The sequence below is a fragment of the Podarcis vaucheri genome (genome assembly GCF_965113315.1).
Source record: "Podarcis vaucheri genome assembly, chromosome: 2".
Lineage (NCBI taxonomy): Eukaryota > Metazoa > Chordata > Lepidosauria > Squamata > Lacertidae > Podarcis > Podarcis vaucheri.
This window is the reverse complement of record NC_138760.1, coordinates 128429656-128446366: the sequence shown is the minus strand read 5'-3', so window position 1 is coordinate 128446366 and position 16711 is coordinate 128429656. Positions and strand designations below refer to the sequence as shown.

Below are 16711 nucleotides of genomic sequence, written 5' to 3'. Positions count from 1 at the left end.
GTTAAACTTTTAATGCACTTTTTATGCAGGCAGCATAAATATCACAGTAAGTTATCCCCAGATAATGATCTTCATGGTTGCATTGAGGGTGAGGAGGGTTCTAAAGTGAAGGTCCAGTTAGGAACAAAAATGGGGAAGGTTATTGCTTTCAGGAGTAAGCCCGCACCAGCCTTCAAAGAACCATATTAAAGGCATAATAAATGCTAATTCGGCATTCGAAAAGTGATAAAAGGTAGCTGTAGCTTGTCTGCTTTAAAAAAGATCTGAGTGCTGAAACCGAATGCTCAACCTTTACATTGGAAAGGAAAAGACTGCCATCCTATATTCACTTACCTTGGTCTAAGCTCCTTGAGCTCATTTGGACTTCTGAATATTGCAATATAAGTCAATAAATGTAAATTTTGCTTTGACTGGTGATATGCAGTCCAGCCCTTGAATGAAACAAGGATTTCAGTGGAGGAAACCATCAGGAAGCTTCAATGACTTCATGTGCCCTTGCCTTGACTCATAGCTGTCAACTTTTCCCTTTTCTTGCGAGGAATCCTATTCGGAATAAGGGAATTTCCCTTAAAAGAATGGAAATGTTGACAGCTATGCCTTGACTCTGCCAGTGAAATTAGCTGATGGCCACAGTGTATTTGTGTGTGTTGGGGATGCAGTGGGGTTAGTGCAGGGATCTGCAACCTTTAAGACAAAAAGAGCCACTTGGACCCGTTTCCGAAGGAAAAAAAACTGGGAGCCGCAAAACTCGTCATTATAAAAATAACTTTTTTGTCACTTTTTATTATTTCTTTGTTTGTCCCCTCAGAATTACTCCTCCTCATAGAAATAAACATTAAATTAACAAGTTACCTTTTTTGTGTGTGTGTGTTCTTCACTCCCCTTCAAAACAGTGACCAGCGTACATGCCCCCTTTCAATGCAGTGACCAGCGTACATGCCCCTTACAATGTAGCGGGTGGGCGGGAAGGTGACGTCAGGATGGTGCGTGACTAACGCACACACCGCCCCCATGCGACGTCACAGCCAGTACAGCGCCCGCCACAGTGGGGAGTGTCGGGGCGCACAATGCGCCTCCTCCCCTTGCTAGTATCCGCCCAGGAGCTGTGGCAAAGGTGTAAAAGAGCCACATGCGGCTCCGGAGCCGTGGGTTGCAAACCCCTGGGTTAGTGCTATGAACTAAAGAAAATATCTCTGGAATCAAATGGAGTTTCCAGGTTACACTGTACTCATGTAAGCATAGCATAGATTTTGCCTTGGAGGCTGCATAAATCAGCTTGCAATTATGGTGGGTGTTGCTGGAAAGTTGCCAGTGGTAGCTTCCAGCTGGGAAATGTTATTTTAAATTGCCATCCAGCTTAGGCATAAAGGAAAATGTTGTCTTTTGCTGCAGAAAGAGAGTTGCCTTGTTAGTCATTTCTCTTCCCTGAGAGAACCATTCTTGCCTTAGTCTCGAGGAGCAGTGTCAGACCAGGGAGACTCATTCTACCAGTACCTTTGAGGAGGTTTCTTCAGACTGGAAGTTACAAAACAGAGCACCCCAAAAAACCCTCACATGCCTTCCAAAATACCAGCAGAAAAATATTTTTAGGGGTTGGGTTCAACTCAATAGTTGCACCAGCAGGAGCAAGCGCAAAGAGCCCCACTTTAACAATGGGGCTTCCCATCTACTCCCCACTGTGTGCAACCCTGCAACAATCAGCTTGGGGTGGGAGAATCCCCAGAAATGCCTGGGGTTGGAGGAAGGGAGGAGAGATTGTTCTGTCAGGAAAGCAGAAGTACGTGCACTAACTGATTGACCTCCTTAGCACTATTTTTAATTCCCCCCAGTAACTTGACCCTCATGCCAGTGAACCCTGCTTGACCCCTCACTGTCCCTTCCCCTCTCTCCAAATTCTCAATTGCACAGTGAAATTGGTTCTTCTTGCTAAAGAACAGGGGTATTTTGAACACACATCCAGCAACACCTGGAACTTTTCTGCTAGGCAGTTATGCTGGGGATAGAGGGAGAAGCTGTGTGTTGGTATTTGCTTTTAGATACCCCCTCCCTCCCCCCCCCAAAGACCCACGTTAGCTACAGACTGCTTCTTATCACAAGATCTGAAAGCAGGAATGTTATTGGTTATTTCGGTTGAAATTATTCTAGAAGACCGAGTTGCTCCTTAACACATTATCACCACACGAAACTGTGTGAATCTCCCTGGATGCGGCTCATGAACTGACCAGCTGTGTTCATGATTCCGTTTTTGTGTTCACTAAACTCAGGTTAAACGTAAGGGGAGAATTTGACCCAGGGAAACCGGGTTTTGGCTGCACTGGAAGGTGGGAAGAGTCAAGAGAGAAGGTGGAGCAACAATAAACCCATCAGCACGTAGCTACTCACTCTTCAAGCCTGGTGGAGGGGTGCTGGGAGAAGTTGTATGATTCAAAGGTAGCGCTTTTTGTAGATATGACGCCGCCAACAAGGTACTCTCCCGTTCTGTAATAATGCATTGGTTTATTCCGGTGCTTGGGTGGATTCAAGAAGCATTTTGCCTTCTGCATCCCACAGGCTCCATGGGGCATTAGGAGCAGCAGGAGCACAAGCACAGATATCATTCTAGAGATGGCAGTGAGAGTCTCTTGCGACAGCAATAGAGACTTCAGTTGCACAACTGGAGTCCAGGCTTAGGTGCAGCTTTCAAGGCAGCAAAAACAAGCCAAGTCTCTGACCAGGTTCTCATCGGCACAAGTCTTATTTATCACTTCATTAGCAGGAGGTATATAAACCACAGTTATTCTTCCAAGCTTTTTGCGAAAAGGTTACATCATGCTTCCGTTGATTTTGATGTTTCAGTTATTGGTCTCATGGGAAGTCCCTGGAGATTTGGTTGTGAGGAGAGGAATAAATTACTATTATTTTTTATAATTGTAAAGGGGGAGGAAGTTTCGCCTCTGAAACGTCTTGGATTCCTTGTGTGGCTCAAGGAACAGGTTCAGAGCTGGAAGAAAAACATGTTTGTGAGAACTCACCGATGAGGTTCTGTATCCTGAGAAGGATCAGTGGGGCTTCAGCTGCATTTGGCCAACATTGTATTGAAGAGAGGCTTTTGGGTGAAAATGCTTGTAGTTTTGAGGATATATTTGAAAGATCACACATGAAATATGGGAGTACCATCCCTCCCCCCCCATCAGTGTACAAAAACATCTCCTTATGTGGTACTATTTCATTCTCCTAGCAGTCAGCATAAGATTTTTTATCCTCCAACATTTTTTTCTGATGAAATTATTATTGTTATTGTTACTGTTAAATAATAATAATAATAATAATAATAATAATAATAATAATAATAATAATAATACCCCGCCCATCTGGCTGGGCTTCCCCAGCCACTCTGGGCGGCTTTCAACAAAATATTAAAATACAGTAATGCATCAAACGCTAAAGGCTTCCCTAAAAAGGTCTGCCTTCAGATGTCTTCTAAAAGTCTGGTGGTTGTTGTTCTCTTTGACATCTGAAGAAGAAGAAGAGTTTGGATTTGATATCCCGCTTTATCACTACCCGAAGGAGTCTCAAAGCGGCTAACATTCTCCTTTCCCTTCCTCCCCCACAACAAACACTCTGTGAGGTGAGTGGGGCTGAGAGACTTCAGAGAAGTGTGACTGGCCCAAGGTCACCCAGCAGCTGCATGTGGAGGAGCGGAGACGCGAACCCGGTTCCCCAGATTGCGAATCTACCGCTCTTAACCACTACACCACACTGGCCCTTGGCTTCCCTGAGCCTCTGCAGGAAATATCCAGAGAAATGTGTACAGAAAGTAACAAGTGGGGATCCTGCTTTTAGGAACACAGAAATCCTCAGGATACAGAATCAGGTCATTAGTCCACCTAGCTCATGGTTTCCGAAACATGGTTCTCCAGCTGTTTTTGGACTACAGTTCCCATATTCCCTAACCACTGGTACGGCTAGCTAAGGATGATGGGAGCTGTAGTCCAAAAACAGCTGGAGACCCAAGTTTGGGAAACTCGGAACAAGTTCCATAGGGTCTACACTGATGGGTAGTGGTCCTCCGGGGTTTTAAACAGGAGACATTCACCCAGTCCCAACTGGAGATGCTGGGAATTGAACCTGGGACCATCTGCATGGAAAGCAGATGCTCTGCAATTAAGTTACTTCACTTTGCTCCTGGAAGGGATATCTGTATTTTCTCCTGGACAGAGACATCTATCTGCTATTCTCTTTTTCTTACTCTGTCTCTCCAGCACCACCAGCTCTGCTCACTCCCTCTTGATGGATGCTTCCTACGCCACTGGCAAAAACTGCACAGGAGAGCTTTTGAGAAAACACAAAATTTTGAGTAAGTCACGGGTTGCAAGAGAATAAAAACACAAAAAGGCCCTGGAAGCAGCATGGATGGCATATTTATTCAGAAATTATGAATTATGAGAAAATAGGTAGACTGCTTTCCAGTGGAAAGTAACAATAGTGTAAAGCATTTTGACAAGTTGATTTCCGGAGTTGGTTATCACCTAATTCCTTATAATTTAATGGCAAATGAAAGCCTCAGGGTCAGGTTGTGGCATCTTTATATAACTGGATTGCTCACTAAACAGGGCAGCTAATTTGAACATAATAGGCTCAAGCGTCTCACTTTGTTTTCATTGTGAGATGCTCCTTTGTATTCAGGTGAGGCCTCAGCACAATAATGTAGCACTTTGGGATGAAGATGCAGCCCAGAAGCCCAGCACTGGAGGCCAACATAGAGAAGACCTGCACGGCCACCATGTATTTCCCCTTGGTGCTCAGGTAGGTGGGCACAAAGGAGACCCAAACACTGCAGAAGACCAGCATGCTGAAGGTGATCAGCTTGGCCTCATTGAAGGACCCTGGAAGCTTTCTGGCTAGGAAAGCCACCGTGAAGCAGATGGCTGCCAGGAAGCCCATGTAGCCAAGGACAGTGTAAAACATGGCAACAGATCCTTCATTGCATTGCAGGATGATCTCTCCAGGCTGGGAGTGCATGTCGGAATCTGGAAACGGGGGAGAAATCCCTATCCAGATGGTGCAGAGGAGAACCTGGACACTGGAACAGGAAATGATAATGGAGTTGGCCAGACTCTTCCCCAGCCATCTTCTCACTTTGTTCCCTGGCTTTGTAGCCAGGAAGGCCAGCACCACCGTGATGGTTTTGGCTAACACAGAAGAGACGGCAACTGAGAAGATGATGCTGAAGGCTGTTTGTCGGAGGAGGCAGGTTGCTTTCTTTGGCCGACCAATGAACAGGAAAGAGGACAAAAATGAAAGCATGAGAGATACAAGGAGTATGTAGGAAAGGTCTCTGTTGTTGGCTTTGACTATGGGAGTTTCCATATATTTTATGTAGACCCCCAAAATGAAGCACGTAGTTAAGAACAAGAATAGGGCAAAGAAACCAAGCGTGATCCCCAAAGGTTCCTTATGAGCAAGGAAGGTGATAATCTTAGAGATGCATTGATCTTGCTCCTTGTTTGGATGTTGATCTTCTGGACATTTGGTGCAGCAGTTTGCATCTGAAAGGAAGAAGAGAGGCTTCAGTAGTCTTAAGGGGAAACTTATAAACATACTATTACTTTTTCTATTGCATTTTATAGCATATCCATTTGAGAGAGAGAGTTTATATTCTAGAATCAGGTGAGGGGAAACAATCATATCTTTTGAGATCTTATATAAAAAGCAGCACGGAATTAAAATCACAAAAAGGATGCACATGTTGTGGGCAGCATCCATCAAACCCTCTCTCTCTTTTCTCTCCTGTAGTTTTCCTTCCAAGGTCAAATCTTTCATCTCATAACAACCCAATCTTTGTGACTGGGATTCTCACCCCTTTTCTCCCAAGAGCCGGTTCAGAAGATCTGGAAATGACTGGGACACGTTGCACAAATTGCAGCATTCTTTCCATGGGGGAAGGAGTTCCACAGCTCACCTTTTCTCAAGCTGGGGATGAACACTGTCTTTCTAGACATTATGGCACATCCTTTCTTTTAAGGCAGAATATATTGACCAAAGGACTCTCTAAATGGAGCAAGGTCTTTATTTTCCTCCATCCTCCATGTGCCTCTTATTTTTTGCTTTAATCTCCAGTCACCTTCTTCTGTCCTTCGCCTTGCATACTCACTTTGTACACCGCTAGCTCCCCTGTACTGCCTACATGTTCCAACTCTCCTCTGTGAGCTTCATATGTTCACTTTTTCTTTCTATAACAACTTTCCTTGCTAAAAATGATTCCCTTAACTCCCTTGATATTCTTGGTGCCTTTCCCCCAACGTGAATATAATAATAGGAGGAAGAGGAGGAGGAGGAGGAGGAGGAGGAGGAGAAGAAGAAGAAGAAGAAGAAGAAGAAGAAGGAGAAGGAGAAGGAGAAGGAGAAGGAGAAGGAGAAGGAGAAGGAGAAGGAGAAGAAGAATTTATTATTTATACCCCGCCCATCTGGCTGCGTTTCCCCAGCCACTCTGGGCGGCTTCCAACAGAATATTAAAATACAATACAGTGGTGCCCCGCAAGACGAATGCCTCGCAAGACGGAAAACCCGCTAGACGAAAGGGTTTTCCGTTTTGGAGGTGCTTCGCAAAACGAATTTGCTATGGGCTTGCTTCGCAAGACAAAAATGTCTTGCGAGTTCCTGCGGGGTTTTTTTCCTCCCCCCCCCTTTCCCAAGCCGCTAAGCCGCTTATCAGCTGATCCTAAGCCGCTAAGCCGCTTAACAGCTGATCCGCTAAGCCGCTTATCAGCTGATCCGCTAAGCCGCTTAACAGCTGATCCGCTAAGCCACTAAGCCGCTTATCAGCTGATCCGCTAAGCCGCTAAACCGCTTATCAGCTGATCCGCTAAGCCTGCTAAGCCGCTAATAGAGCTAATCCGCTAAGCCGCTAATGGGCTTGATTCGCAAGACGAAAAAACCGCAAGACGAAGAGACTCGCGGAACGGATTCTTTTCGTCTTGCGAGGCACCACTGTAGTCTATTAAACATTAAAAGCTTCCCTAAACAGGGCTGCCTTCAGATGTCTTATAAAAGTCTGGTGGTTGTTTTTCTCTTTGACATCTGGTGGGAGGACGTTCCACAGGGCGGGCATCACTACTGAGAAGGCCCTCTGCCTGGTTTCCTGTAGCTTGGCTTCTTGCAGCAAGGGAACTGCCAGAAGGCCCTCGGCGCTGGATCTCAGTGTCCAGGCAGAACAATGGGGATGGAGACGCTCCTTCAGGTATACTGGACAGAGGCTGTTTAGGGCTTTAAAGGTCAGCACCTTTTTATCAGTGTCTGAATCTCTGCACTATTTATATTCTCCCAAGGGATGCCCTTTCCCACTGAATCACCCACCTTCCTGAGTGGAGATGGTCCCTTCTGCACAGAGAACACAAGCATAGCAGCAAATGGGCTGCCCTTCTTGAACCACCTTGGCATATCCAGGTTGACAGCTTTCAGTACACCTGGCATGAGGCATAGTCTAAACAAAGGTGAAGAGCCATCAAGAAGAAAGTGTTAGAGGTGTGGAAATGAATCATGGGGTTTGGAAGAGGTTTCCATAAACAGCCACTTTTAGGCAAATACTTTTTGTGCTTACAAACTATTCTGCTATATATAATTTTTCTGCTCTGATAATTTCAGAGCAGAGGGCCAAGGAAAGATCACAGGCCTCATGCTAAGCTGGAACAGGAAGTACTTGTTAACCAAAGGGATTGTACTGTATGGACGGGTTTTTTTGGCACACCTGTTGCAGGTCATGAGCTAGAGTGTTTCTAGTGACTTTCTGAAGCTGAGTGTGGATGCTGCTCAGATTGCGTGAATTCTGCATTAAAGATGTGAAACAAGGGCTGTTGGATGAATGGAGAGACAAATGTTTCATGCTGTTATCACATGTTTGAACCTGGCATTGAAGCACAAAGTGGTGTGGTTGATTCACTCAAGAAAGGAGTGTTTGGGATAGGAATTGTGGGGATGGTTACAGATGAGCTCTAGATTGGGTTTACAGGAATTGGATAAGAATAATTTCCTGTTTCAGTATCCTGTAAACAGTATAAATGATTTCAGCTTCACAGATGAAAAGCAGGGAGGGAGGACACTTCATTCATCTCCCCTACCTGCTTAAACTGCCAGGGCCACACAATGGCTTCTGTGTTAATGGTGAGTTTTAGATCTGAAGATGCCTGTCTCTCTACACTCCCAACTTTCACTCTTCCACGAGACCTATTACGAAACAGCACCCAGTTCACAATATCATAATCTGCTGCCAGATCCCCATTCTCATCTGAATAGAGTCCGCCCCTGGAGGTGTTAAACAACTGGAGGCTTCTTAAGAAAGGGTGAAGCTGGAATGGCAAGAAAAAACAATGCAGTTAAGGTAACACAAGAGCCTTCTGAATTCCCAGTCATGAATCTCACATTTTGTTGTGAGCATCCGTCTGTCTTGAGAGACAATAGAGTGCACCTCCAGGGGTGAAGTGAAATGGCTGGAGAATCACAGCGCCTGCTGTGGCTGCAGAGACTGGTAACTGGTAACTGCTTTCTCCTGTCTTTTGTTGCATTAGCAGCACCAAAGCGACCTACTCTGGGGCACAAGGTGGGGCAGTGTGACTGGAGGTCCTAGGCTGCCCAGATGGCAAGACCATTTCCGCCTCATTGATGTAGTCCAATGGAATGGAATGCAATACATTTGGTACCAGCTTGGTTGCAGAATTTGCTGGAAGCATGGAGCATACAAGATGCCATCAAACCAACTTAGGAATTCCACTCCAATTTGTTTGGGGTTTGATCCTTACCCTTTTCTTACCACCCAATGATGTCCCTCAAGACAGCGGATAATTTTACATATTCTTATCATAAATCAATAAAATAATCTGTATTAATCTTAGATGATGCCTAAGTGAAGGACATTGATTCCAGAGTTGGAGAGTGGATTACGCATTTGCAGTGATGGTGCAAAAGAGATAAGTATACCTGCCAGGGCTGCAGTCTTCCATGTCCCAAACTGTCTCCTCTACCCATCATCAGCATCTGTTTGGATCTGGAAGAAGAGGCAGAATTTAAGGCAAGTGCCACAGCTTGGACGCTGTTGTAAGTAATATAGCTGTCTTGAGACAGGGCCCTTTCAATCTCCTCCTGGGGAAGAATCTCCAGTTTCTCTTTCTCTGTGCACCGTATCCATTGTTTCACGGGCAAGACATCCTTGGAACATAAACAGTGAAATGATTCATCCCAAAATTGTATTGTCCTTTCAGACCATGGCTCAAAGTAGTCATGTTTTGTCCATCTTCTGGTCTTCATTGTGAAGGACAAAGAACCATGGGTGTACATAAAGTGCTTAATATCGTAGTGCAAAAGCCTGTTGATGTCTTGAAAAGCTGTTGTAATCCAAACTTTCCCCCCAGTTTGTATCTTTTCAAGAATTTCTTGTATCACAAATATTGGAGTAAATTCATAGCGAGAGTCCCCGTAGAAGACAAATACATTGACTTTTCTCCACATGACAGGTGGCTTCCTCTCCATGAACTCTGCATATAGAGTCTCACGTTCCACTCTTTCTGAGAAGGCGACACAGATTCCTCTACCCATCATCAGAGGTCTCACAGCATTCAAAAACCTTTCTCCACTGTCATTGTCTGAAGTAAAGAGACCAATCCATGTCCATCCAAAATGCAGGAGCAACTTGACAATCCCCAGGTACTGGATTTCTTCCTTGGGGATCATCTGGTAGGCAAAAGGGAACTGAGTTTTATCATTATGAGAAGAGCCATAGCTGACCTGGTGAGGAAGAGTAGAGGCTGATTTAGGTCCAGATATTCTCTTTCTTCAGAATATTAGGTTGTGGAGAAATATATAGCTATGTGACCAATGAGACGGAAACATGGAAGGTGCCTAAAGAAGCCAGGGTGGCTATCTAAACAACTTTTAACAACTTTTAACTGAGTTGAGATTAAAAAAGGATGTGTACAAAAATGGAAAAGGGGGGAAACCACCAAAGAGGAATTCAAACAAATAGCCAGCACGTGTAGACACAAAGTCAGAAAACCTAAAGCACAGAATGAACTCAGGCTTGCTAGAGAGGTTAAAAGCAACAAAAAATAATAATAATAATAAATAATAAATTTTATTTATATCCCGCCCTCCCCAGCCGAAGCCGGGCTCAGGGCGGCTAACAACAATAAAACAGTACAAAGGTACAACATAAACAACATTCTAAAATCATTCATTATAAAAATTAATTAATTCAAGCCACTAGCAACCATTGGGCCAGAGCTCTGCGAAGATTGCCGAGGGAGGGAGTCAGGCTGTGCCCTGGCCAAAGGCCTGGTGGAACAGCTCTGTCTTGCAGGCCCTGCGGAAGGATGTCAAGTCCCGCTTGACATCCAAGGCTTTTATGGGTATGTTCGTAGCAAAAGGAAGAACAAAGAAACAGTGGGGTCACTCAGAGGAGAAGATGGTGAAATGCAAACAGGGGACACAGAAAGGGCTGAACTCCTCAATGCCTTCTTTGCCTCAGTCTTCTCCGATAAAGAAAACAATGCCCGACCTGAAGAATTTGGAGCAAATGATTCAGCAGAGGAAACACAGCCCAGAATAACTAAGGAGATAGTACAAGAATACTTGGCTAGTTTAGATGTATTCAAGTCTCCAGGGCCAGATGAACTGCATCCAAGAGTATTAAAAGAACTGGCAGATGTGAGCTCAGAACCACTGGCAGTCATCTTTGAGAATTCCTGGAGAACAGGCGAAGTCCCGGCAGACTGGAGAAGGGCAAATGTTGTCCCTATTTTCAAAAAAGGGAAAAGAGAGGACCCAAATAATTATCGCCCAGTCAGTCTGACATCAATACCAGGGAAGATTCTGGAGCAGATCATTAAGCAAACAGTCTGTGAGCACCTAGAAAGGAATGCTGTGATCACCAATAGTCAGCATGGATTTCTGAAAAATAAGTCATGTCAGACTAACCTGATCTCGTTTTTTGACGGAATTACAAGCCTGGTAGATGAAGGGAATGCAGTGGATGTAGCCTGCCTTGATTTCAGCAAGGCATTTGACAAGGTGCCCCATGATATTCTTGTAAAGAAGCTGGTAAAATGTGGTCTTGACTATGCTACCACTCAGTGGATTTGTAACTGGCTGACTGACCGAACCCAAAGGGTGCTCATCAATGGTTCCTCTTCATCCTGGAGAAGAGTGATTAGTGGGGTGCCACAGGGTTCTGTCTTGGGCCCGGTCTTATTCAACATCTTTATCAACGACTTGGATGATGGACTCAAGGGCATCCTGATCAAATTTGCAGATGGCACCAAACTGGGAGGGATGGCTAACACCCCAGAGGACAGGATCACACTTCAAAACGACCTTGACAGATTAGAGAACTGGGCCAAAACAAACAAGATGAACAAGGGAGAAATGTAAAGTATTGCACTTGGGCAAAAAAAAATGAGAGGCACAAATACAAGATGGGTGACACCTGGCTTGAGAGCAGTACATGTGAAAAGGATCTAGGAGTCTTGGTTGACCACAAACTTGACATGAGCCAACAGTATGACGCGGCAGCTAAAAAAGCCAATGCAATTCTGGGCTGCATCAATAGGAGTATAGCATCTAGATCAAGGGAAGTAATAGTGCCACTGTATTCTGCTCTGGTCAGACCTCACCTGGAGTACTGTGTCCAGTTCTGGGCACCACAATTCAAGAAGGACACTGACAAACTGGAACGTGTCCAGAGGAGGGCAACCAAAATGGTCAAAGGCCTGGAAACGATGCCTTATGAGGAACGGCTAAGGGAGCTGGGCATGTTTAGCCTGGAGAAGAGGAGGTTAAGGGGTGATATGATAGCCATGTTCAAATATATAAAAGGATGTCACATAGAGGAGGGAGAAAGGTTGTTTTCTGCTGCTCCAGAGAAGCGGACACGGAGCAATGGATCCAAACTACAAGAAAGAAGATTCCACCTAAACATTAGGAAGAACTTCCTGACAGTAAGAGCTGTTTGACAGTGGAATTTGCTGCCAAGGAGTGTGGTGGAGTCTCCTACTTTGGAGGTCTTTAAGCAGAGGCTTGACAACCATATGCCAGGAGTGCTCAGATGGTGTTTCCTGCTTGGCAGGGGGTTGGACTCGATGGCCCTTGTGGTCTCTTCCAACTCTATGATTCTATGAAAAAATATGTATATATTGTAAAAATACTAGGCTGTGGTGGGTGTATACACACACACATACGCAGGCAGGCAGGCAGGCAGGCAGACAGACAGACAGACAGACAGACAGACACACACACACACACACATCTAGTGATATATAAAGATGTGTTTTGGATGCTTAGGAGAAACCTCACTTTTTGAGATTGTCTTGGACCTAATTATAAAAACACACGATAAACTAGCATAGTGAATGAATGATGAAATTGTGTCAGTAATTAGATGTATAAATATGCTGCATTGGGGGTGCAAAAATGTCCATTAATACATTTTTAAAAGATAGATCTTTCATTATAAACTGGAAAAGTCATTAATGGCTATTATAACCACCATATATAACAAATAGTAACCATTGTAATGTCAAACAAATTGTACCATGTTACTATAAACTAGATTGAAGCTTTCTTGACATTTTCTTTGTGGCCCCCACAAACTGTAGTGATTTTCACCAACTCTGATGGTTTTCAAAAAGGATAAGATAAATTCAGGCAGGATAAGGCATTCAATCTTTTCTACCCACAACAACCACATTTCCCCTCCACTTTCAGAGGCAGGAAGCCTCTGAATGCCAGCTGCTGGGAAGCAAAATTGTGAAGAGCGTCCTGATTGCAGGCTTTCCAGAAGAGGCATCAGGTGAGCTCATCTGAAAACAAGATGCTGGGCTAACTGGTCCTTTGATGTGATCAAGCCCCTCTGTGCTTCTGATGTTTCTGGGGAATCTCAGGCTAGATTCACCTTATTGTAGGTCTTTTTAGGACCACCCTTTCCTAAAAGGTGAATGGCAGAGTTGGGAGAGAGCTACGTGGTCATGTAGTCTAATCCCCTGCACATACTGGCAATCCACCACTGTAGTATATTTGACAGGGAGGCATTCCAGTCCCTACCTCCCCGACCTGGCCACAGTGATCCATGCGACGGTCACCTCCAGGCTTGACTACTGTAATTCGCTCTACGCGGGGCTGCCCTTGAAGCTGTCACAGAAACTCCAGCGGGTACAGAATGCTGCAGCGAGGCTCCTCACGGGGTCTCTGCCATGGGAACATATTCAGCCAGTGCTTTTCAAGCTGCACTGGCTCCCGGTGGAGTACAGGATCAGATTTAAGGTGCTGCTTTTGATCTTTAAAGCCCTTCACGGCCTAGGACCCTCGTACCTACGGGACCGCCTCTCCCGGTATGCCCCATGGAGAGCCTCAAGGTCCATAAATAACAACACCTTAGTGGTCCCAGGCCCTAAGGAAGTTAGATTAGCTTCAACCAGAGCCAGGGCCTTTTCAACTCTGGCTCCGGTCTGGTGGAATGCTCTGCCTCACGAGACCAGGGCCCTGCAGGATCTGATTTCTTTCCGTAGGGCCTGTAAGACAGAGTTGTTCCGCCTGGCCTTTGGCTTGGAGCCAATTTGATTCCCTCCCTCTCTTTCTTTTTTCTTTTCCTTCTCCTCCTGCAATGAGGCTACATTTTAATATTTTAATGTTTCAATATTTTAATGTTGTATTTTAATTTTGTTTTTAAGTTGTAATCATTCAACTTGTTTTTATTATTGCTTGTAAGCTGCCCTTGGCTGGGGAGGGCGGGGTATAAATAAAATAAATAAAAATAACTAAAAATTATTATTATTATTATTACCTGTGGGATTTTGTACATGCCCAACATGCTTGAAATCTGGATGGAGTTGTCAAGTTCAGCCCTTTCAAAAACAGCCAAGAGATTCTTCCGCCGTCCGCAGTTATAGTTTGGAAGATGGCTTTCCCCACCAGAATGCACGTCTAGCATTGCATTGGAAACCAGTCTGCCATTAAAATAGGTTTCAAAGAGGCTGTAGCCTAGGGTGATGTTGGGTAGCGTCCTGAGATCCTGATTCATCTCCTGAACAGCAAACAAGAAGGAAAGAATGTGCCAATACATCGTTGGAGCCAAACTGCAAACCAGCAAACATGACAGTTATGACCAGGACGCCATTCTCCATTCAATGAAAAGAGAATGCCAAATTCTTTATTTTTATTCATCAAAGGACTTTTCTGGGCAACATCAGTCTCAATTTTTTGTATCTCCTCCCCCCACCCAAAAAAAATGTTTTGTAATGTTTTTACTGAAGGTGGGAGACCTCCCCTTGTTGCAAAGCAGATATTAACTCACCAATTCAGAGAAAAATTGAAAGGTTATTTTTCATGGTGAAAAGTCCACAGTCTTCAAATAACCAAATCAACTGCATTTTCAAGTTTTGTGAAAGGCTTGAAAGCTGCTGAAAGGATGCTCTGATTTTGCAGCAGAAAATACTTTTAGCTAACCCCCTGAAAGTTACAATAAGCACTGAGACAAACTCTGTTGTGGACTGTCACTATATGGCTGGTGGGATTTGAGAACTTCGGGTTTGTGCAATTGAAATGGATTAAAGGACCCTGTTGCCCTGCCACAACAAATCCACATTCTTAAAAAGAAATTGACTTTTTGCATTCTGGAAGGTGACAGCAGAAGGCATTGGAACACATTGGATGAACAAAGGACCAATGTGAAGGTCTCTAAATACCCCACTTTAATGGAGATGAATGCAGAAGCAACACTTATTGTCACATGACTGTTTCATTAATAAATCAGAAATACAGTGGTACCTTGGGTTAAGAACTGAATTCATTCTGGAGGTCCGTTCTTAACCTGAAACTGTTCTTAACCTGAGGTACAACTTTAGCTAATGGGCCATGCCACCACCGAGTGATTTCTGTTCTCATCCTGAAGCAAAGTTCTTAACCCGAGGTACTATTTCTGAGTTAGCGGAGTCTGTCACCTGAAGCATCTGTAACCTGAGGTGTCTGTAACCCGAGGTACCACTGTAATGTTCAATAAAGACTTGATCTAATTTCAGCATTGCCTAAACTTTGTATATCTGGGAGCATCCAGAGTGCCAATAGGGCAATATTAGATCCATCTGAAACACACAGTTACTTACTCAATAAGCTTTGTTGATGGGGGCTTAGAAAAGATGTATGGTTCAAAGTAAGCAGGTTTGGGTGAGATGATCCCACCAATGACATGATCCCCTGCCCTGTAATAATTCAGTGGTTTGTTTCGATGCCTGAAGGGACTTGAGGGACAGTTCCCACAGACTGCCTGGGGCATTAACAACAGCAGCAGCAGCAGCAGTGATATCATCCTAGCAACGCCAGTGACAATGTCCTTCCTTGTGACATCAGTAACTACAACAGAACAACAGGGGTCCAGCCTCTCAGGGTAGTGAGAGGAAACTGCCCACCTACACAGCCCCTTCCTATCCCCAATCGTAGACCAGGTTTTCCACAGCACATGACTTGTTGTTTTGAGAAGTATAGGAGAGGAGGTATTTATGGCCCAGCTGTTCCTTCAAGCTTGTTCCAAGAGGCTGCCTCATTTTCTTCCTTTTAAAATTATTGTTACAAGAAGTTGCCTTATTTTCTCCTTTTAAATTATTTGCCTCTGGGGAAATCCCTGGCACTTTTGTGTGTGGAGAGGAATACATCACTATGATTTTGATAATTATAAAGGGGAAGAAAGCTCCTCTCTGAAACCTCCTGGACTGTGTGTGGCTCACTGAGCAGGTGCAGAACTGGAGGAAAAACAAGTCTGTGAGAAATAAGCAACATAGCTTCATAGTCTGGATTAAGTCATTGAGGATTCTGGTGAGCTTTGCAAACTTTCTAATGATGAAATAGTTTCATAATAGGTAGAATCAAAATGCTCTTTCTTTTAGGCTCTATTTGAACTATCACACATATGCATACATATGCATACAGGGACACGGGTGGCACTGTGGGTTAAACCACAGAGCCTAGGGCTTGCCAATCAGAAGGCTGGCAGTTCGAATCCATGCAACAGGATGAGCTCTTGTTGCTCGGTCCCTGCTCCTGCCAACCTAGCAGTTCGAAAGCACGTCAAAGTGCAAGTAAATAAATAGGTACCGCTCCGGCGGGAAGGTAAACGGCGATTCCGTGCACTGCTCTGGTTCGCCTGAAGTGGCTTAGTCATGCTGGCCCGGAAGCTGTATGCCAGCTCCCTCGGCCAGTAAAGCGAGATGAGCGCCGCAACCCCAGTTTCGGCCACGACTGGACCTAACAATCAGGAGTCCCTTTACCAATTCCAGTTTATAAAACAGTGATTGAATTCCCCCAAACCTCAGGCCTTTATATACATTATTTACACAATGAGTCCCATCTGATTGGCTGATTCTGCTTCCCTCCTGGAGCCTGATTGGTCTTCTCCTGCAGGCCAATCAGTTGTTGCATTCTACGATCCTACCAGCCTAATGGGCTGATTAACTTCCTCCTGGAGCCTGATTGGTCTTCTCCTGCAAGCCAATCAGTTGTTGCATTTTAGAATCCTACCTGCCTATTGTTCTAGGATCCAAGCTTAGTACATAAGCGGAAATCACGAAGCGGTTGGGGGGGGCAGTCTGCAGCTAGATTGTATGTATCACTCCCCGCCACAAACTCCTGTGGCTCTCGCATAGCTCACAAGCAAACCTTCCCACCTTTTGGACTTTTTGTCCCCTCCAAGCATCAGATT

The 16711-nt window shown here is 44.7% G+C and overlaps 1 protein-coding gene across 2 annotated transcripts; it reads right to left on the bottom strand.

The window, feature by feature from the left end:
- Positions 1–4484: 4484 nt before the first annotated feature.
- LOC309527288 (vomeronasal type-2 receptor 26-like) lies at positions 4485–15278 on the bottom strand. 2 transcript variants are annotated; one of them, XM_082213993.1, is made up of 6 exons: positions 15123–15278; positions 13805–14096; positions 8953–9756; positions 8097–8324; positions 7336–7462; positions 4485–5528 (listed from the first exon to the last, which is right to left on the bottom strand). In XM_082213993.1, the coding sequence occupies exons 2-6, from the start codon at positions 14081–14083 to the stop codon at positions 4627–4629; spliced, it is 2340 nt and encodes a 779-aa protein (XP_082070119.1). In that variant the 5' UTR covers positions 14084–14096; positions 15123–15278; the 3' UTR covers positions 4485–4626. The 2 variants fall into 2 exon arrangements, with proteins under 2 accessions (XP_082070119.1, XP_082070120.1); XM_082213994.1 differs by lacking the exon at positions 13805–14096.
- Positions 15279–16711: the final 1433 nt, after the last annotated feature.

Bases quoted from the DNA above. Each gene is read 5' to 3' on its own strand.
- LOC309527288 (XM_082213993.1), bottom strand. From the start codon at position 14,083: ATGTATTGGCACATTCTTTCCTTCTTGTTTGCTGTTCAGGAGATGAAT. The intron at 9,757-13,804 runs GTAATAATAATA...CTTCCTCACCAG, and splicing joins GCATGTACAAAATCCCACAG to GTCAGCTATGGCTCTTCTCA. The intron at 5,529-7,335 runs GTGGGTGATTCA...TCTTCCTTTCAG, and splicing joins GACCATCTCCACTCAGGAAG to ATGCAAACTGCTGCACCAAA.